The sequence below is a fragment of the Rhinopithecus roxellana genome, chromosome 15, assembly GCF_007565055.1.
Source record: "Rhinopithecus roxellana isolate Shanxi Qingling chromosome 15, ASM756505v1, whole genome shotgun sequence".
In the NCBI taxonomy this organism is placed as follows: domain Eukaryota; kingdom Metazoa; phylum Chordata; class Mammalia; order Primates; family Cercopithecidae; genus Rhinopithecus; species Rhinopithecus roxellana.
In genome coordinates, this window is record NC_044563.1 from 78,316,414 (window position 1) to 78,338,862 (window position 22,449).

The 22,449-nt window shown below is 48.4% G+C and overlaps 1 protein-coding gene and 1 non-coding gene across 9 annotated transcripts in view; one reads left to right on the forward strand and one right to left on the reverse strand.

Annotated features, from left to right (window-relative positions):
• The window catches only part of TMPRSS4 (transmembrane serine protease 4), a 44,112-nt gene that overhangs the window by 9,178 nt on the left and 12,485 nt on the right, over positions 1 to 22,449 (forward strand). For 4 of the 8 annotated variants that reach the window (XR_004053728.1, XM_010367427.2, XM_030918857.1 and 1 more), the window contains exons 2-5: positions 10,090 to 10,123; positions 14,149 to 14,262; positions 18,377 to 18,529; positions 19,969 to 20,098. Coding sequence is in view for 7 of the 8 variants with exons in the window: in XM_010367427.2 (XP_010365729.1) it covers positions 10,090 to 10,123; positions 14,149 to 14,262; positions 18,377 to 18,529; positions 19,969 to 20,098 (431 nt within the window). In the remaining variant the exon portion in view is untranslated. Of the gene's footprint in view, positions 1 to 6,488; positions 6,516 to 10,089; positions 10,134 to 14,148; positions 14,263 to 18,376; positions 18,530 to 19,968; positions 20,099 to 22,449 lie in introns of those variants that run through there. The other 4 variants (XM_030918859.1, XM_010367428.2, XM_010367431.2 and 1 more) reach the window with 4 other exon arrangements.
• LOC115893807 lies at positions 6,640 to 6,830 on the reverse strand. The gene has a single exon (XR_004053855.1). It is a non-coding gene; the product is annotated as a U2 spliceosomal RNA (small nuclear RNA).

Consider the following 22,449-nt stretch of genomic DNA (forward strand, 5'->3'; position numbering starts at 1 on the left):
TTTCAAGGACAATTCAGGTCAAGCAAAAGTGAGTATGATTCTTGAAAGATGGTATACACTCTGTCTTTGAACTTTTTTAAATTAACGTCAGACTGCTCCATGGACGGCAGCTCCCCAGTTCAGGTAAATTGCAAAGTTGAGAGAACCCCTCTAAGCTTCAATATCCATCAGCCCTTCCCAACGGCAAACCCATGAGGGTCCCTGTCAGGCTGAAAGGCTGAACTGAAAGGCCCTCTCAAGTCCACTCCAGTCATTGTCCAGGCATTGTCCTCAGGTGTGCAAAGATGGTAGCACCTTCCTTCCTATCAGACCCTTCCAGGAAGGGAAGGTGGGCTCAGATGGACCCACCACCCTAGAACAGAGGGAAAGCTGAGCAAAGAAGAATTGTTGAGAGTTCCGAAAGGTGGGAGAGAATGAGCTGCTTCCCCTAGGACAAAGAGAAGATCGCAGAGGGATTCCTAAGTACGGCAGTAAACAGCAGCATCGCCTGGAAGCAAGGGTTCTCCAGTGGGAGCCAGGTCCGTCTTCCGTTTAATTCAGCCCAATGGGCATGTACAAATACCTCACTCCTGCCCTTCACATTGTCTCTGGAGAAAGAGCATAACTGCTGCGCCTCAGTTTCTCCATTTGTGAAATAGGGATAGTTACATCTTCCCTGCCTCCCGGCCCCACCTAAACCTAAGAGCTACGCCCAAACACAAAAGCTGATTCTTAAATGATGGGAGCTGAACAGCAGGCTGGCAGGGGACAATGGCAGGCTGCCTGACCCCTCCCTTCTGCCCCAGGCCCTGCCCTGGAGCCATTATGTGCTAAGGTGGGGGCTGAGGCGCTCAGGCTCAAGTTGCCAACAGGTCAGCACCTATGTGGCTTAGAACAAGGCAAAATGGTTTCTAATGTAGCAGCCGAGGCTGAGGGTAGACCCAGAGAAAAAAGTGCTGCTCTAAGAATGCCTCAACGCCAGGCAGTGTTTGTGAGGATGCTCCCTGAATCTCTGCACGTGAGCTTAGATGCCCAGCTGCATATGGCCTGGGCTGGTAGTTGACCCACCTGGAGACAGAGTAACAGGTGAGATCCCAGGATACTTGGAAGCAGGCATGATCAATCATCTCTGAGGACTTCCCATGCACTCTGGGCTGCTGCATCACCACCAGGCTCATCTCAGGAAACTCACTCCCTCCTCTCCTGCCCCATGATCTTCCAGCCCTCAGTGACCCTCTTCTCCCCTTACCTGTCATGGCTGAGACATTCAAGAGACAGAGCCCTGTTTCCAGCGCAGCAAAGGCATCAAACTGCCTATTCCAGTTGTAAGTGGCGAGGACACAGCTGTTTGCCGTCGGCTTGTGGGAGGGATGCAGGTTCCGGGATCAGAGAGCAGAGTAAGGCTCCCTCAGAGGAGCGTTGTGGCCAGGCCCCACTCTGCAAGCTGATGGTGAGCACCTCTGGGTCTCTTGGCTTACTCAAAGAACTTTCCCCACCCCCTCCCTTGGGTTTTCCCCACTGCTTGTCACTGACCTCAGCAACCTACTGCCACCTGCCCAATCCTCAAAGGACCTGTTTATCCCATCACCTAGCAACAGCAGCATCTCTGGCTCTAGGTTTTCCTATGAGACCATGGGAAGCCAGGGCCTTGGACTCCAGGGAAGACTGAAGCTGCCATAGACAGGAACAGGGCCAGGAGGCCCCTTTTATGTGTCCCTACTTTTCTCTCTTTGTCCACACTCCGGTCATTCCAGCTCTGCCCTTACTGACTTCTTTCCAGAGCAAGGCAATGCCAAGTTAGCATTGCAGAGAGGAGGACAGAAATAAGGCTCCAGGGACAGGCTGCTTGGCAAGGGAAGCAGACAGGAGCTAGCCGAGCTTTCTGTTCCTTTGGCCTCCTTGAGCTGCCGCCTCTTCTTCCCCTCCTTATTAGCCTGGTGGACTTGCCTGTTTCATTGTGAGGTTATTAACCCTTTCATTCCATCTCTGAAAGACAGTTCCCAATTACCCAAAGGGACCTTGAGGTTCAGAGACACTGAGGAGCGTGCCCAAAGTCACACAGCAAGTCAGAAGACAAAGCAAGATGAGAACTCATACTCCCCAGGCTGGTGGCTTCTCTGCAGCACACTTTGTGACTTCTCTGCAGCCACTTAATCTTCACTCTATTTAAAAATAAGAGCTGCTTTGTATCTGGGTTCATCATCTCTGAGCTGGAAAGGAAGTGGACCTTAAGATGTCCATTTGCTTTTTGGAGCTGAGCTAAGCCCAACCAGGAGGTTCCCCATGATCTAAAACAGTAGTAGGGGTGAGGAGTAGGAATAAAGGAAGAAGAGGCAGGTGAGAAAGGTGGGAACTTAATGGGAGAAAGGGAAGAACAAAGGCTAATATCAATAAAGCCCCTCCCAGGAACCAAGTCCTGCAATAGGCCCCTTTCCCGACATGCTCCTTGAGGGAAGTATCTTGACCCCATTCACGGATGACATGCAGAGCCCAGAACTGAGCAAAGTCACTCTACCTTCAGACCAAGGAAGAGCTGGGGAGATGCTGGGGGCAATCTCTGCATGATGATTGCGTGCTGATTATATCCAACAAGGCTGCATTGCAAGGGAGGAGTGATTCAAAAGGACCCAGCACCAGCTAATGACTGTTACCCAGATGAGCTCCTAAAACCACGAGGAAATGAAACCAACAGTCCACCAAGCCCAGAAACTGAGCCCGAAGAACTGGATCTGTTCCTTACTTGCTCTGAAGCCGGAACAGCTGCCTCTTCCATAAAACGGGGACAATTTCTCAGGGTTGTTCCACAGATTATAGAGGGCAGCATTTATGAAAGAAAGACATCGTAAATTATATAATAATACTCCACTACAATAATTAATGGTTCTGCCTCCATATTTGGGGCTTGGATTAATGTCTTCCTGCTGCCTGTGACAAACTGAGAAGCAGGAAAAGAAGATTCTCTGAGTTGATCAGGCAATGGCAGGTTTTCCAGCGATCGAACACCCACCCACTTCCACCTCCCCACCTCACCCGCTACCTGGGCCCTGGGGGCCTGGGCATTCTTGCCCTTCCACTGTACCACAGACAGCAGGGGATTCATTCCCGGATGAGCCCCAGGTCAGACACTGGCTGGGCTGGACCCGTGAGTCAGGCTTCTGTGGCAGACTGAATCAACAGAGCAGACAGGCCTGGCCCAGCCAGTGGCCCAAACAGAAAGGGAAAGGCCAGTGCCTTTGCTTGGTCTGGGCTGGGCCGGGGCTGCAACAGTTGTAGCCAGTAGCTGAGTTCAAGCTGGGGGTAAATAAATACATCTCCAGCAAAGCCGAAGGAAGCACATGCGTTGTTTGGTGACATCTCAACTTCCTCCTTCCCTCTATTAACTCCAGGTTAAGACAATTCTATCTGATCTCTGTTTTCTCATCTGAAAATAAGGAAGTTGCCTTGTTTCATCTTTGCATCTTCTGATCATGGCAGGGACCCACCATGGTGAGGGGGTCTGGCTGGATCTCTGAATTTTACCTGGTACCCACATCTCTCAGCCTCATTCTCTCCTTTCCTTAGCTCAGGATTGTTGCTTCTGGGCTCAGAGGAGATGCAGCTGGTCATAAGTCCCTATTTCTATCCTGCTCAGAGATGTCATCGACATTGATGGACCCCAGTTGACACTCACAGGCCTACAATGCACCTACCTCTCTGCCCATCAGCCCCAGTACTCGTGACTTTCCGCAGCTCCTCTTCCAGAAGTGTATCTGTCCATCATCTCTGATCTCTCTGTGTCAGAGATGTTCGCCAAGAGCTCATGGGGAAACTCAGGCAGCACAACAGTAAGGGTAGAGCATGGTGAGGACACGAGTTTGACCTCCTGAAGCCACTCCGCATAGCCAGGTGATGGCTTTTGTATGTTTTCCTTGAGGCTCAGGTGCATAGCATTGGCGGAACTAGAATCTTTGCTTCATGACTGTTTTCACTATTGGTCCATGCAGGGCCCATTTGTAACTTGCTAGTTAGTTGATTTTAACAATGTAATAAGCCTCCATAAATCCACCATCTCCAACAAAAGCTAGGACTTAATAGTAACCTACATCTAACCATGAGGTCCCCACTCCTGCGCACACATATCCATCCCCCTCCTGAGGTGGGTGGGGCAAGTGTCTTTCATTTATTAATTCAACAAATGTTGGCTGTACATATTTGATAGGCCAGGGACTGTGCTACAAGCTGCCTGCCCAGGTAAGTTCTTCCCAAACCCCATATTCGTCATTCCCTTGCTTCTCTATGGAAAAGATTCTGTGCTATGGGTAATCTTTTGGGACTAACTTTTTCACTTAATATTACATTCTAATATCATCATCATTATTATTATTATTGTTATTATTTTGAGATGGAGTCTCGCTCTGTCCCCCAGGCTGGAGTGCAGTGGCGCTATCTCACTCACTGCAACCTCCGCCTCCCAGGTTCAAGGGATTCTCCTGCCTCGGCCTTCTGAGTAGCTGGGATTACAGGCGCCTACCACCATGCCTGGCTAATTTTTGTATTTTTAGTAGAGACAGGGTTTCACCATGTTGGCCAGGCTGGTCTCGAATTCCTGACCTCATGAGCCACCCGCCTCAGCCTCCCAAAGTTCTGGGATTACAGGTGTGAGCCACCACACCTGGCCCCATCCATATTATTTTGTGTCACTATAGTTCATTTGTTTTGACTTCAACCTAATATGTCATTGTGTGAATATCCCACAGCCAGCTTCGTAAAGACTGACCTGAGACTGAGTCCTCAAACTGAGATATTTTCACTTATTCTTTCATTCAACAAATATTTTTTCAACACTCGTTATGTACTGTACATTGTAGGAGACATCAGGGATGCCACAGTTAACAAGATAGTCACAGTTCCTATCATTCTAGCTTACAGTTTTGCTTTATTTTTTCTTTCTCTCTTTTGGTTTCAAACAGGTATAGAATTTTTCCCCACAGCTACTACTCAGTGAATAGCAATTGAAAACATATTAAGGGCCAGTCATCGTGGCTCACACCTGTACTCCCAGAACTTTCGGAGGCTGAAGTGGGCAGATCTTTTGAGTCCAGGAGTTCGAGACCAGCCTGGGCAATAGAGTGAGACCTCATCTCTACGAAAAAATTAAAAATAGCTGGGCGTGGTGGTGCATGCCCGTAGTCCCAGCTACTCAGGAGGCTGAGGTGGGAGGAGCACTTGAGCCCAGTGGGTGGCTGTTGCAGCGAGCTGAGATCACAACATTGCACTCCAGCCTGGGTGAAAGAATGAGGACTCTCTCTTTCTCTCTCTCTCTCTCACACACACACACACATACACACACACACACACACACACACACACACACAATTAGCCACTGTTCGGTCCAGTGATAAGGAATCCAAGGCCCCAGAAAGTGCAAAATATAAACCTCCTTTGTGCCTCGGCTTCTAGCACAATTCCGGGTCCATCAAAGGTGTATAGTCAATATTTGTTAAATTAATAATAAACAAAAGAAACTTGCCCTACCTACCTCAATGAATGCAGGCATGCATGCACAGATAGACTCAGTGGAAAAGAATGAATCGACAGGAAAGGGCCCACTTCCCTGCTCCACGAGCAGCTCCTCTAGCCTCCCACAGCTCAGCAAGCACCCTCTCACCCACGAAACTAAACCCAAGCACACCCAATCCATCGGCGAGGCCTATTGCCTGTATCTTCCAAACACATATGGCGTCTTTTTACCACCAACCTCCTCTCTCCTTAGGCCCTTGCCTTGCTCCAGCCATGCCCATCTCTATTCAGTTCCTCCAACCCCCCAAGCTTGTTCCTTCCCACTTGGCTCCTTCTTGTCACCTCCTCTAGGGAGACCAGCGAGATCCTCCGTAACCATCCTGAGCCCCTCCCTAGAGCTCCCATTCTCCGTCTCCATCCAGGCGCTGTCTCCTCACCCTGGATTACTCTCTGCATAACACCTACGCCTCTCTGACCTTTTCTGGTTTATCTGTTTATGGCCTGTCCTCCCCCTTCCCCCTAGCCCTCTTCTCCACCAAGAAACAAGCTTCTCAGGGACAGACTCTCAGCTGTCTTGTTTGGGCACTATTTTCCCCATCTTGCTGAGGTGGTTTCTTTTTTTTTGTACCCCAGAACTTGGGGGGGCAGAGGGGGGAAACCAAAAAGTAGGTGGAGACAGAGAGAGAGAGAGAGAGAAAGCAAGCAAGGCAGGAAGGCAGGAAGGCAGGAAGGCAGGAAGGCAGGAAGGCAGGAAGGCAGGAAGGCAGGAAGGAAGGAAGGAAGGAAGGAAGGAAGGAAGGAAGGAAGGAGGGAGGGAGGGAGGGAGGGAGGGAGGAAGGGAAGGAAGGAAGGAAGGAAGTTCAATTCTGGGTGGATCCCATTCCCTTAAAAGGTCACCACCCCTCGACTGCCAAGCTGAGATCTAACGACCTCCAAAGGAGTAGTCAGTCGGCTGCGGGGGTCGTAGCCTTCCCAAAGCGCTATAGTCACAGCGTAAACGGAAGCGTGCCGCAAGGCCTACCGTCTGCCGCCCGCAGGTGAGTAAACCCCATGGTACTCCAACGAGTAGTTAAGCCGGCGTATCACAGATACTTGGCGTGTCAAGCCGCCCCGCCGATGCTCTCTCTCCCTCTACTTTTAGCAAACGCGTTGTATCCCCAGAGGGGGTGCACCGTTCCTGGAGGTACTGCAATACCAGGTCGATGCGTGGAGTGGACGGAGCAAGCTCCTATTCCATCTCCCTGCTCCAAAAATCCATTTAATATATTGTCCTCGGATAGAGGACATATCAGATATTAAACTGATAAGAACAGATACTACACTTGATCTTAGCCAAAAGGCCGAGAAGCGATGAGGTGGTTTCTTAATCTGTCTCTGAATCCTCCTGGAGTAGTGCCTGGTACAATGTAGATGCTTTACAAGCATTTGTTTAGTTAATAATTAATTCTTTAATGCTGCCCATCCTGGTTAGCAGACAATTGATATCGACTTGACTAGACAAGAGTTAGATGAAAGGACTTTGTAAACCATCACATGCCAGTTGGGTGTGAATTACTGTTCATATTATCCTACCTTGACTCTAGCCATAACAATGCAGAGTTGCCCAATTGGGTCTCATCTTCAGCCTGGAAACAGTCTGCTCTATCCAGCCCTGGTGATGGTGGAGGAGAGACAGCTGGGAACGAACTGCTATGCAGAGCTCAAATTTCAGTATCAGCCTGGTGCTAAACACCAAGGGTACAAAGGCAATGAGAAAGAGTGGCCAATTAAAAATAAAATTTTAAATTTTAAAAAGCAACCAAAAAGAAGAAAAAACAAAAGGAAACGCTGACCACCCTACAAGAGAAGTCCTGTGATAAACTCCTGTACCAAATGCTACAGAAATGCAGAGGATGATGTAACTGCCCAGGGGGTTCACCTTGCCTGCTGCCTAGACAAAACCGATTCTTCAAGACGGGGGAATTGCAATAGAGAAAGAGTAATTCACGCAGAGCCAGCTGTGCGGGAGACTGGAGTTTTATTATTACTCAAATCAGTCTTCCCAAGCATTCAGGAAGCAGAGTTTTTAAGAATAAGTATACATATGTAAAAAACCTGCACGTTATGCACATGTACCCTAGAACTTAAAGTATAATAAAAAAAATAAAATAAAATAAAATAAAAAAAGAATAACTTGGGTGGGGGGAAGCCAGTGAGCCAGGAATGTTGATTGGTCAGGGATGAATCATATGGAGTTGGAGCTGACTTCTTGCACTGAGTCAGTTCCTGGGTGGGGGGCCCCGGATCAGATAAGCCAGTTTATCGATCTGGGTGGTGCCAGCTGATCCATCAAGTGCAGGGTCTGCAAAATATCTCAAGCACTGATCTTAGAAGCAGTTTGGGGAGGGTCAGAGTCTTGTGGCCTCCAGCTGTATGATTCCTAAACCATAATATCTAATCTCGGGGCTAATGTTAATCTAGTCCCCAGACAAGAAGGAGGTTTGCTTTGGGAAAGAGCTGTTACCAACTTTGCTTAAACTATAAGCTGAGTTTCTCCCAAAGTTAGTTCAGCCTATGCCCAGGAATGACCAAGGACAGCTTGGAGGTTAGAAGTGAGACGGAGTCGGTTAAGTTAGATCTCTTTCACTGTCTCAGGCATCATTTTGCAAAGGCAGTTTCAATGGGAGGGCAGAGGGAAGAGAGTTCCCATGTGAGAGCCCAGCATTTCCTACCAGAGAACTCATATAATCCTCACAGTAGTCTTTTGAAGCAGGTTTTATTGTCCCCACTCTACAGAGGGTAAGCCTGGAGTTCAGAGAGGTGAAGGATCTTTCCTGAAAGCACACAGTTAACAGGAGGCTGGGGTTGTATTCTGACTCGACCCCTGCAGACTGCAGAACCAAGCTGTGTGCTACACCACAAGGCTGCCCATGGCCTAGTGTCACCCAAGGGTAAGGCCAGGCATGTCCTTCCAGCAGATTACAGGCTCGTTTGGGAGGAAAAGAAAGAGCTCCTCCCTATTGCTGTGTCCACCATGCTTAGCCGTGGAGCAGGCGACACCCAGGGACCCTCCCTCCATATCTAATCAGGGTCACCCACTCAGGGATTAAAAGGGGCCCTCTCACTCCCAAGAGGAACAGAAAAAATCTCCAGCCGGAAATGTACAAGGTCCTGCGACTCCTCCAACCACCACCAAGGCGGGTCATGACTTCAGCACAATAGGGCAGGCAAGTCCCTGGGTGGAGACCTAGACCACAGGGTTCAGAGGGCGTAAACCCAGACAGCATCCTCCCTTTAACATTTGCCTGGCCGAAAGGGTGTGCATGTATTTTGTATGTGAGCCTTTGTGTCAAGGGCTCCTCCATGTGACTCTATGTGGCTGTGTGTGTGCCGAGTGCACACGTGAAGTGGTGTGAGTAAGTAGAAATGCCTTTGCGTGTATTTGTGTACATGCATCAATGGTGGCCTAAGACTATGCTCAGAAATGTCATAGTGTTGGTAGCATATATGTAGTAAGGCATTCAAGTCTAAAGTGAATTTTTGCACATATAAACACCCGTGTAACCAATGTCAAGAATAAGATCCAGAAGTTTTCCAGAAGACTCCACTGTGCTCCTTCCAATAACTAACTCCCCCCCCATGGTAACTACTATTCTGACTTCTATCACTATAGATTAACCTCACCTTTTAAGCTTTAGATAAGTAGAATCGTACTTTTTGCGACTATTTTCTTCCCTTCATCATTATGTCTATGGAATTCATCCATATCATTGCATTTTGAATTAGTTTATTCTTGTCTATTGCTGAATTATATTCTATTATATGAAAATACCAGTTTATCTACTCTACCAGTGACTGACGTTTGGGTTTTTCCAATGTTTAGCTATTACAAATGAAGCAACTATAAACCTTCATGCACAGGGTTTTTGCTAGACGTTTGTTCTCATTTCTCTTGGCTATCTCCTGGAGCAGAATTGCTGGATCATAGAATCATAAAATAGTTGTATGTTTAGCATTAGTGGATTCAGCCAAACCATTTTCCAAAGTATTTGTACCAATTTACACTCCCACCAACAGTCTGAGAGCTCCTGTTTTCCCACATCCTCATCAACACAGCATTGTCAGTCTTTTACATTTTAGACATTTGGTGTTTATGTAGAGATATTTTATTGTGGTTTGAATCTGCATTTGCCGGATAAGTAATGGCATTAAGCATTGTTTGGTATTTGTTGGCTAGTTGGGTGTTCCCTTTTGTAAAATGTCGATCCAAGTTTTTACAGAAATATAGTATCTGTAAACATAGACAAATCATTGACAAAAGCAGATAGTAGAGCAGAATCATCTTTAGGAATTCAGCAATTTACACAACAAACCAGCAGCCAGTTGGTTCTACAATTGCTAATCAGTTGCTACTGGCTAAGTAAATTAATAAGCAAACTAATTGAAACAGATCAAATAGGTGTATGACTGAATGTTTCTTGTTGAACCAGGTATTTGGATATCACAGAGACCCCTACTTTAGACTCAGGGAGAAGGGAATATAGACAAGACCCAAGAACCTCCCCTAGGCTGCTAGGCCCAGCCGGAGAGGCTCCCACCTCAACTCACTGACTGTTTTTCCTTCAATTGCAGGATCCTGACAGTGATCAACCTCTGAACAGCCTCGGTAAGTTCAGGTCCAGCTTTCGTTTGTCCACCTTAGCCTCTGAGTTTCAGCTACCAAGTAGATCCTAAGCCACTCTCGCCTGGCCCTCACCACCACCACCAAAGTGATAAGTGCCATGGGTGACATCCAGCCACCTGTCTATCCATCACTCAGCAAACATTGCAGGATTCATTCTAGAAGCAGAAGGCCTGGTCTCTGGGGAAATAGGACCAACAAACCTAAAATCACCAAAACAATGATTCTCCAATTCATTCATTCAGTTACTCTTATTCTTTCACTAAAACTGTAAGTACCTGCCATGTGCCAGGCCCTGGGCTGGACGCTGGCCTATCACAGTAATTAAGACAGCCGAAGTCCCTGGTCTCATGGAGTTCACGGTCCCACTGTGCTGCCAAGGAACAAGCTGGCCAGAAGCATTTTCATGAAAAATGGCAGTGCTTGCCTGATTTCCAGGGGAAGAAAAATAAGTTAAAAAATAGAATGATCTCAAATTTAAGGAGGTATTTTTCTTCCATTGCATTTTCTTAAACCATTATTATCTACTCCTGATAGCCTGCTAGATCAGCAAAACAGAAGAGCAAGGAACACGTTAATATGAACAGATCAGTGAGAAAATGGCCAGTCCTGCTTGACAGGTTATTTATTTCCCAGTTCTGGGTCATGAGTTAACAACGACCACAGACGAAGTAATCTTTAGCAAGTAAAATGGTGCCTAGTTGATACTTTGGAATTTAATATAAGAGTAGGCCATGGTGTCCCCAAAGAACACCAGGGTGCCAGCTGCTCCACCACCTAAGCAAGCCTGAGAACTCTCAAACCAGAAAACAAGCTGAGTTTGCTCGAGGACCAGGGAGTGAACGTGCCTATGCAGAACTAGGGGTTGGTGAAGACTAGCAGTGGAAGTCCATTTGGCTCAGAGAGAGAGGCCAAATTACACTGGCTTTGAAAGACATAATCCAGATGTGGAAGTCTCTTGTAGGCCCTCGAGTAAGAAGTGACAGGATGAAAGCAGCTTTTAGGAAGCTCTGTCTAGCTGCAGTGGATAGGACAGGCTGGAGGGAGGAACAACAGCTGGCAAAGAGGCTGTTCATAGCTCACTGTGTTCGTTAACTTAAACTAGGTATGAAAGCTCTTTCCTTCCTGGTGGGGGAAGCAGATGCTCCCGGAGAATATCTGGCCCTGGACACAGGAACCCAGGGCTCCCCGTGGGTCACTCACTCTTGGAGAAAACAAACCAATCTCATGTTACCAGAGGTGGGTGCTCAATAAATAAATCATGCATGAATTCATGAACAAAATGTCATCATAGTCATGGCCACAGGAAAGAGGACAATTGTGAAGACTGGCTGCTGGAACTTTAAAAACAGTGTCAGCAAATATTACTGATAAGCTACTTTGTGCCAGGTCATAGTTTACAGGCAATACCATTCCAGTCCACATTCCCACTGCGTGGCCTCTGTGTCTGAAGTTAAAACTCTCTTTTGGGGAAACACAAAGTGTCCTAAGCTTTCCTTTGTCAACAGATTCATTAGTACTGGCATTCACTGGGTGCCAATCTCTGGCAGGATGCCATTCTCTGCTTTTGAAGAGCTGAGGAAAGAAATAGAGCCAGATATGTGATTAGCCATCATTCAAGGCAGAATAAAATGTGACCTGTAAGAAAGGTAGAGGGGGCCGGGCATGGTGGCTCATGCCAGTAATCCTAGCACTTGGGGAGGCCAAGGGGGGTGGATTGCTTGAGCCCAGGAGTTTGAGACCTGTCTGGGTAACATGGTAAAACCCCATTTCTACAAAAAATATGAATGTTAACTGGGTGTGGTACCACATGCCTGTAGTCCCAGCAACTCAGAAGGCTAAGGTAAAAGAATGGCTTGAGCCCAGGAGTTAGAGGTTGCAGTGAGCCAAGATCATGCCACTGCCCCTGCACTCCAGCCTGGGCAGCAGATTCAGTGAATGAAAGAGAGAGAGAGAGAGAGAGAGAGAGAGAGAGAGAGAGAGAGAGAGAGAGAGAGAGAGAGAAGGGAGGGGAGGGAGGGGAGGGGAGGGGAGGGGAGGGGAGGGGAGGGGAGGGGAGGGGAGGGGAGGGGAGGGGAGGGGAAGAAAAAAGAAAAGAAAAGAAGTAGGTAGTAGAAGGGATGTGCTTAAGAGAACAGAGCCAAGAACAATTCATGTTCATGTGACAAATATTTGTTGAGCAATTGCTATGGACCAAGCACTGTTCTAGGTACCAGGGATTCAGCAGTGAACAAAACAGACAAGTTCTGTCTTCAACGAGTCTTCATTTCATGGAAGGGTCGGAGGAGACAGAAAATATGTCAAATACAGCATATGTTAGAGGTGATGCATGCTTTGGAAGAAAAGAAAGCAAGAAAGGAGGATAGGAAAGGTTGAAAGGCTGCATTTTAAATAGGGAGATCCAGGTAGGCCTCACTGTGAAGGTGACAGTGAAGAAAGACTGGGAGGAGGAGAGGGAGCCAGCCATGTGGAGGTGAGGGCAGGAGAGCTGGTCCGTTGCTTTCCAGGGTTTCCAGAATTCTTGCCACAGCTCCCCCAGGGGAGAAGTCCCCATGGCACCTCCCCAGCTTCTTTCCCACAGGAGGGGGGGACTTAAAAGAATGTGTCTCTGATACTTACTGATACTAATTTTGCCTACGTTTTCCCTTTGCCAAGTTCCTTCTTCTTGGATAATGATGTGCAATTGACAATGTAGTTATTATCACCTCTGTTCTAGGCAGTAATAAACTCCTACCTGGTCTCCCTAACCCCAGACTCTTTTGTTCCAATCCATCTCCTCTCTGATGAAAGATCCATTTTTCTTTTTGTTTTTGGAGATGGAGTCTTGCTCTTGTCGCCCAGGCTGGAGTACAATGGCACGATCTCGGCTCACTGCAACCTCCACCTCCTGGGTTCAAGCGATTCTCCTGCCTCAGCCTTCCAAGTAGCTGGGATTACAGACATGCACCACCACACCTGGCTACTTTTTGTATGTTTAGTAGAGCCAGGGTTTCACCATCTTGGCCAGGCTGGTCTTGAACTGCTGACCTCAGGCGATCCACCCACCTTGGCCTCCCAAAGTGCTGGGATTACAGGTGTGAGCCACCACACCCGACTAGATCCATCTTTCTAAAATTAATTTGATCCTGTCTCTCCACTGTTCAAAAACTTTCAACGGTTCCTCACTGCCTTCAGGATAAAACCCAGATTCCTTAGCATAGTGTTCAAGAGTCTCCACAGCTGCCATCACCCATCCTGCCTTCCAACTTGCCTTTATTCCCCTGGTACGCCAGGCACACCAGGCAGCCTACAGGCCCCCTCCATGCCTCTGACTGAGCTGAGCCAGTGCCTCCCTCCTGACCTGCATTTAAGTGCCACCTGCTGAGGAGGCTTTCATCAGCTTACCTTTAAAGATGTCTCTATTATAACATATATTATCTTCCACCTGGCTGGACTGGCATCTGTGTCTGCCTCTTCCCCCAGATGGTAATCTCTTTAAAGACAAGGACCAGGCTGGGGACTTGCTGTTTGTGGGATTGAAGATGCATTGATTCGCAAATGTTTATTAAGCCTCTACGAAGCACGCACTGTGCTGGGGGCCCCTGCCTCCCTGAAGCTTAATGTTTAATCAAAAGCTAAGTCAGGAGGTCAGGAAAAGGATAAATGGTGGCACAGTGAATGGGTACATGCTCCAGGGGCTCAGGCCTCTCTCGGGCAGGCAAAAGTCAGACAAAACCTAGAAACGTCCTGGGACAGGCTCAGGCAAGACACAGGGGAGGCAGCCTGGCCTGGGGGCTCCTTTGAGGGACACTCAGGAATGATAGGTGAGCCTGGATAAGTGAGAAGAGGCAGGGTAACCATGTGCTGATGAAGCTAAGCCTTGTCTGCAGAAATAACCCCCTAGCATTAACCAAAACTGTCCTCAAGGCATTGCTGTCACCAGCCAGAGGGCGGCAGGCTGTGGAGTTTGGCTCAGGGACCACCAAGTGCTGACGGTATGCTCTTCCCCTCTGCCTCCCACCTTCCTACAGATGTCAGCCCCCTGCGCAAACCCCGTACCCCCATGGAGACCTTCAGAAAGGTGGGGATCCCCATCATCGTAGCACTACTGAGCCTGGCGAGTATCATCATTGTGGTTGTCCTCAGTAAGTGACAGCCCCTACCCGACTTTCACCCTCTAAGTAAATGACAGGGCCCACCCCCCCACCCCCACACTCACCCCTGATTAAGTGACAGTCCCCCACTCCTGCCCTCACCCCTTCAGTAAGGGGCAGTCCCCCACTCCTGCCTTCACCCCTTCAGTAAGAGGCAGTCCCCCACCCCTGCCCTCACCCCTTCAGTAAGAGGCAGTCTCACCCCTGCCCTCACCCCCTCAGTAAGAGGCAGTCCCACCCCTGCCCTCACCCCCTCAGTGAGAGGCAGCCCGCCCCTCCCATCATCACCTCATAAGTGGCAGCCCCTACTTGTCCTTCACCCCCTCAGTAAGTGGCAGCCCCCACCCCCACAGTCAGGGGCAGGTGATCTGCATAAAGCTTTGCAGAAAAAAAAAATCACTGGTATAATAAAAGGAATTTGAGGAGAAAAAAGAGAAAGAGAGGAAGAGAGAAAGAAGAAAGAAAGAAAGAAAGAAAGAAAGAAAGAAAGAAAGAAAGAAAGAAAGACCATATGTATCCACCCCCTGCTTTGAAGAGAACCTTATTCTAAGAGTGAAAGGGGAGATGAACTCAGCCCCCATCTGTTCCAGATGGCTTCTATCCCAGGTGACTTCTTCTAGAGGGAGAGCACAGTGGCACATGTTCCTAACCCACGCAGGCAATTTGCAGGGCCGCCACGCCCCCTGCCCCCTCCTTCCCATCTTCTGCAGATTCAAAGCTGAGTGGCTCTGAGCAGCGGCTGGAAGAACAGGGAGGGTTTCTGCTTGTGAGGAGGGGAGAAAGAGGAGGCAGCAGAGAAGACCCCCCAGGCAGCCGACACCTGGCCCCCTTCAGCCTGGCCTTCACCATGGCTAGTACCTGAGGCCCAGTGTGGTCTTGAGCAGGCCTCTCTGCCTCAGGCCCTTATCTGTGATAAAGAAGATTCAACTGAAGGAGCAGGGATGTGGGTCCTTTTCGGCTCCCACATCTTATGATGGAGTCATTGCCTTTGTTATCCACATGAGCACAGCAGGTTACTGACCGCAACTTTTCACAGCAAGAAGTAGGGCACTGGGGACCAGACTAGGAATCAGGACACCTGAGACAGGGATCCTGGCTCTGCCACTTGCTGCTGCGTGACCTTGAGTAAGTCCTTCACTGCCTTGTACCCTCAGTCTCCTCACCTGTAAAATGTCCTTCCTCCCTCAAAGTGATATCATGAGCACCAATGAGATAACATATGTAAACGACCAAGCTAAAAACCAAGTTTTGCAAAAGAGTGTGTCATCACACAGCAGCAGGCGAAATGTGACCCAGGACATGCATTTGCTAATTGGGGCAGAACTGCCTGTGCAGCCAGGGAATAGCTGGCCTTTCAGGAATCTGCACTTGTAACTGTGGTGACATTTCAAGCAGTAGCAGCCAACTGCCTGGTTGGAGGACACTGAGAGAGCCTCTGGTCCCCCTTCTACACGAGCACTGAGGTTCAGACAGGAGTAGCGGCAGTCAGGGTCAAGGCTGGGACAGGACCCCAGTGCCCTGATTGAACAGGTTCATTTCCATCTCGTGGCGGTAGAAATGCAGAGCCACAACATAAACCCCACTCAAAGCCCTGGGAGCCCTGGATGGGTGTGAGATGCAGATGACCCCAAACCCTTTCTCCTTGGTCTTGGTTGCCCACACGATGGAGGTTTGCAGTGACATCAGCAAACTTGCCATCTTGTTCTATTCAGGCTAATGTTGAAGTGAGCTTGCTTTCCACAAGCATACACCCTGCCGCAGTGGAGATAAAGGGGGCCAGAGTTATCCAGGGAAAGCCAGGCAGGCACTGAAGCATAATTTAGAGCTGGACACTCCCTGTCCCAGAAGGTCCTACATGGCTTCCACATCCTTGGCCCCCGGATTCTGTAATCAGTGGTTGTAACCCAGTCCTCCACCCTGGGCCGGGCTCCCTCAACCTATGGTTTCTGGAGTCTCAACTGGCAACACTGTCTCCTGGATTTGTCCCAGGAGGCTGGGGTGACTCTGCCGTACCCTGGCTCCTGATCATAAACCAAACTCCAAAGAGCTAGGTAATACCTGGCTCCTCCTTCTCCCTTGCTTCACTCAAGCCAGGAGCATCAGGGCCAGCGATCACATCTCAAGCTTCCCCAGAGAGTTAGATGGGCCCTGGCTGTACACTGGAAGCACTGTATGCCCTGGGAAAATAAAGCCTGACCTTCAATTCTCCATGTCCCTGTTTGTAATGTGAGTTAGTAATAACACCTCCCTCCCAAGACTGTTACCAGGATTACATGAAGAAATGTATGGAAAGCTCCTAACACTGTGACAAGCAGGGACCATTATTAGATTTAATGCCACTACTCTTAAGACCAGCCCAGGATGATACTGGACCGGAGAGGGGCCCATCAGGCCAAGAAAGAATTCAGTTACGAAGGAGGAGTCCCCTCCTGCCAGGGTGTCTGCCTGTGAGTCTTCACTAAGGAAAAGTTTGTTTGTTTGTCTGTTTGTTTGTTTGCTTGAGACAAGGTCTTACTTTGTCTTCCAGACTAGAGTGTAATCGTGTGATCACGGCTCACTGCAGCCTCAAACTTCTGGGCTCAAGCAATCCTCCTGCCTCAGACTCCCAAGTTGCTGGGACCACAGGGGCACACCACCATGCCTGGCTAATTTTTTTTATTTTTATTTTGGAGAAACAAGGATTTCACTATGTTGCCCAGACGGATCTTGAACTCCTGGGCTCAAACAATCCTCCTGCCTTGGTACCCCAAAGTGCTGGGATTACAGGTGTGAACTACCATGCACAGCCAGAAAAAGTGTTAAAATATCAGTTCCCTGAAGGATTAAACACACTCGACATCTTTCCATCATCCCAAGATGGCAAAAGAACAACAGAATTTGAAAGCAGCTGGCAGAATCTAAAGACAGCAAGAGAAACAGAACAACGAAGGACCAAGCCCTAAACAGATCTTTCTCTTTTTTTCTTAATTTTAGTTATTTTTATTTATATATTTTAATTACTTTTTTTCTTCAACTTTTATTCTAAGTTCTGGGGTACATGTGCAGGACGTGCAGGTCTGTTACATAGGTAAGTGTGTGCCATGGTGGTTTGCACTGATCAACCCTTCACTGAGGTGTAAAGCCCGGCAACCATTAGCTATAATTCCTGATGCTCTCCCTCCCCCTGCCTCCCGCCCGACAGGCCCCTGAGTGTGTTGATCCCCTACATATGTCCATGTGTTCTTATCTTTCAACAGTTCTTTCGCCCAGATAAAAGCACCCAACTCTAGAACTATACTTGATAGTTACGAGACATTTTCACAACTACCATCATACCACATGCTCTCAACAGCCCTGTGAGGCAGATATTATAGATACTATCATCCCATTGTACAGATGAGGAAACTGAGAACTAAGGAGGGAAAGTGATCCGTATAAAGTTGCACAGCATGGCTGGGCACAGTGACTCACGCCTGTAATCCCAGCACTTTGGGAGGCCAAGGCAGGTGGATCACCTGAAGTCGGGTATTCGAGAGCAGCCCGGCCAACATGGTGAAACCCCATCTCTACTAAAAATACAAAAAATCAGCTGAGTATGGTGGCACGTGCCTGTAATTCCAGCTACTCGGGAGGCTGAGGCAGGAGAATCACTTAAACTTGGGAGGCGGAGGCTGCAGTGAGCCAAGATCCCGCCACTGCACTCCAGCCTGAATGACAGAGCGAGACTCCATCTCAAAAAAAAAAAAGTTAAGTTCCACAGTAGGTGGTAGAGCTAGGACTCAGAACTGGGTCTTCAGACTCAGGGTTCCTCCTCTGTTACCAGAACGTACTGAGCCAGCACTGGGGGTAAGAGGCAGGTACCAGCCTGTTTCTCAATTTCTCCCATACACGTGACCTCTCTTGATCCTCAGACATCGTGTGGGTATGGGGCCGGTGTTACTGTCTCCACTTTACAGACAAGGAAGCTGAGGTTCAGGCCAAGTCTATGTGCTACCAAGTAGCAGAACTGAGCCTGGAACTCACACATGCGTCTGAGAGCCCAGCATTATCGCCAGGAAAACCCAGCCTCTCCCTGCTCGAGCCTGACCCTCAGCCCTCTCTGCCCCTCCCTGCACTTGCCTTCCAGTCAAGGTGATTCTGGATAAATACTACTTCCTCTGCGGGCAACCCCTCCACTTCATCCCAAGGAAGCAGCTGTGTGATGGGGAGCTGGACTGTCCCTTGGGAGAGGACGAGGAGCACTGTGTCAAGAGCTTCCCCGAAGGGCCTGCAGTGGCAGGTGAGTGCAGGGTCTGAGGGACAAGAGGAGTGGTCCCAGCAGGAGGTCTGCTCAGGTCCCCATGGCCCACTGCATAGTATCTGCCACCTACTTGTCACTTTTCATCCTTGTTGTATAAGGTTCTTTTTTTGTTTGTGTGTTTTTGTTTTTGTTTTGAGGCAAAGTGCTCTGTGGCCCAGGATGGAGTGCAATGGCTTGGTCTTGGCTCACTGCAACCTCTACCTTCCAAGTTCAAGTGATTCTCCTGCCTCAGCCTCATGAGTAGCTGGGATTACAGGTGCCAGCCACCATGCCTGGCTAATTTTTATATTTTTAGTAGAGACAGGGTTTTGCCATGTTGGTCAGGCTGGTCTCAAACTCCTGACCTCAGGTGATCCGCCCGCCTTGGCCTCCCAAAGTGCTGGGATTACAGGCGTGAGCCACTGTACCCTGCTGTATAAGTTTCTTGAGAGCAGGACTGTGTCTTGTCTACCTTTAAATCCCAATACTTAACACATGGCAAACAGTAACTATTTGACGAACAAATGTGAGCCAGAAAGGACAGGAAATTGTAACTGAACCTGCCCCACGCGTGCTGTGCCTGGGTGGATTTCAGGCAGAGGGCTAGACTGTGTGACCTTGGAGCGTTCCTCCTTTCTATGAGATCTGTTATTTCAAGGAGACTAGAAAAGAGACTTCTCAGCACTTCACCAGCTATTGGTCCTTCTATTCTTTAGTGCTTGCTGAGATGCGCTATGTGACAGGACTGAGCCAGGTCCTTTCAATGGATAGATGTTTTGAGCATAAAACCCACGTTCTCTCTTGGGCTGGACTTTTCTACTTTCATCCCCCTGGTACTTGGGCTCTGAAGAAAAAAAACATAGGTAGGGAGATGAGTGACGGGGCTTCTAAGGGCAGGGCTGAGTGACTTCCTGTGTATTTGCTCTTTCTTTATCAGAAGTCAAATGCCCAAGGGCACCTGTCATCCTACTGCCAATAGGACTTCTCACTCAACCTCCCCTCTGACCTTTCTTGGAGAAGGACCTAGGTCCCTCTCTGAGACATTTCCCCAGGCTGAGAAAGTTGCATGGACCTTGGATGGGTATGTGGTCCATACAATTTAAACAAGTTGTATATGGTCTCTGGGTAGAGTGACCACACAATTGATCATCAAAACTGATACCTGTAAGAGCAAAAGGGGCACTATTAACCATTGGGCCAGGGCAACAGGTCAAAACGGAGACTGACCCTGGGACATCTGGTCACACTAGCTACTGTCAAAATGGGGCCCAAATAGACAAAGCCAAATGGAGGAAATTTCCTTGACGTTGAAAGTGTTGGGGCTCTGTGGTACCCCCAGTTCTAGGTTGGGGGAGGTTGGACTAGTCTCATGATGAGTTCTGAGGGGGATGGACCAGATGAGCCCCCCTTCCATCTAACCCAGGTTCCTTTCCTCCCAGTCCGCCTCTCCAAGGACCGATCCACCCTGCAGGTGCTGGACCCGGCCACAGGGAACTGGTTCTCTGCCTGTTTCGACAACTTCACAGAAGGTCTGGCCGAGACAGCCTGTAGGCAAATGGGCTACAGCAGGTAACCAACCTGAGCCTTTCTCCTTTTTCCCTCCTTCCTCTTTCCTCCTCTTCCTCCTTTCCTTCCTCCCTTCTTCTCTCTTTCCTAAAAAATACAGGCATTGGAGCTGGGCAGAATGGCTTTTGAATCCCAGCATTTCACTTATAAGTAACAAGAAGTTAAATTTCCTAAGCCTCAGGTTCCTCAGGAGTGAATTGGAGGAAGTAATGCCAACCTCATAGTACCCCCTCCTTCTAGATTGGAGCCCCTTCTTGTCCTAGAACCATGGGCATTTCAAGATGTGGAAGACCCTAGGGATCATCTAGTCCATGCATCATAGGAAGGTTTTGGAACGTCAGTGAGAGAATGTGTGCTGCCCTCCAACACACACACATACACACACACACACACACACACACACTTCTAGCTTCTATGCAGTCCTCTCCTTTCCTTTACTCCTCAACCTTTACTCCTTTGTCCTGACTTTGCCAGAAACGGTTCCTGCCCAGTAATACAAAAGCCAAGTTAACTTATTCAAAGTTTCATTGGTTAAGATTTAGCTTAAGTGAACCTAGTTTCAGTGGGGCCCCATTTTCGGCAATCCCAGCTCTCTCTGCAAATTTCAAAAGCAGTTCCAAATCTGGAGTGGATGAAAAGGTGTAAGATTATAATAAGAGTAATTTGCATTTTATATATTTATATTCATTTGATTTTGGCAGAAACCCAAAAAGATAGTTATTATATCTATTTCATAAATAGGCTCAAGGAAAGTAAGTAACTTGCTAGGGTAGTAGTTGGGAGGTAGAGGGCTAGAATTTGAGCCCAAGATCCCTAATTCTTGCACATTAGGAGTTCTCACAGTGTTTCTGTTTCCACACTGGGTGATTCTTTATTCTCATGTAGGACATCATCTATAAAGGAAGGGGCTGATGAGATGGTTGATCACTCAGAGAGTTTAGCTGGAGAGGATGGAAAGGAACCCATGCATTCAGTTGCAGAGTAAGATAACCTATCTCTGGCAGGCCTCAAACTTCTTCAGGATTCTAAGAGACTGGACCCAGAGACTAGGCCAAAAACAAAAACAACTCTACCAGGCAGACATCACCAATCAATCACAGAACTCTCTCCCATGGATCCCTCATGCAGCCTCAAAGTGCTTTTTCAGTAAATGCTCCAGGCAGCCATTACAAATCAATCAGAATTATTTGCCTCTCTCTTCTCTGCTCATCAGGCTTCTGCTGCTCTCTACTCTCCACAGGGGGCAACTTCCAGTACCCTCCAGAAAGCACACCCCGCCACCTTCATTTCAAGGAGAGTGAGGAAGTCATGCCCGGCACCTGCTATTCTCCCCTCTTCCCGCAGCCACTGAGCCCAGCCTCGCTGCAGCCAGCCCCCGCTCTCCACTGTAGTCTAGTCAACTGCTGCGTCAGCCGTCAGCCGTACCTAGCACAGCAGACTGAGGCTTGATTATGAAACCCGGGTGTCTCCGGTGGATCTTAAGGTGATAGGCTCCTGGAATTTCTGTCCTTATGGAGCTCACTAAGGCACCAAACCACCTGACTCTTGTGCTTTATAAAATCAAAGTTCATCAGAATCATTCATTGGGATGGAATTGGTGAACAGAAGTTAACTTTCCTGGGAATGTCCATTTCCACCATATTCCCTCCTTCTAGGTCTCAGATTTCTCTACTTTCTTTCCTCCTTCTAGATTGGAGGTCCTTCTTGTCCTACAACCATAGGCATTTCAAGATCTGGAAGACCCTAGGGATCATCTAGTCCATGCATTTTTTTTTTTTTTTTTTTTTTTTTTTGACAGAGTCTCACTCTGTCACCCACGCTGGAGTGCAATGGTGCTATCTCAGCTCACTACAACCTCCACCTCCCAGGTTCAAGTGATTCTCTCACCTCAGCCTCCTGAATAGCTGGGATTACAGGCACTCGCCATCATGCCTGGCTGATTTTTGTATTTTTGTAGAGACTGGGCTTCACAATGTTGGCCAGGCTAGTCTTGAACTCCTGATCTCAGGTGATCCATCCACCTTAGCCTCCCAAAGTGCTGGGATTACAGGCATGAGCCACTGTGCCCAGCCCCATGCATCTTTTTATAGAGAGGGAAACTGAGGCTTGGAGAGACCCAGAAAAAGAATGTGACTTGCCCAAGACCACACATCAAACCAGTGCCAGAGCCAGGGACAGAACCTAGATTATGAGGACTCCTAAAATGGACTCTAGTCCTCCCAGGTCTGAGTCCTCCCTGGGTCCTTCCAGGAAGTGCCAGCATTCCTGCCTGAGAATGTGCCAAACCACCAGTATCATGGACTGACCCACCCTTCCATGGAGAGCTTCTACTAGCATTACTAGCATGGTTGGGG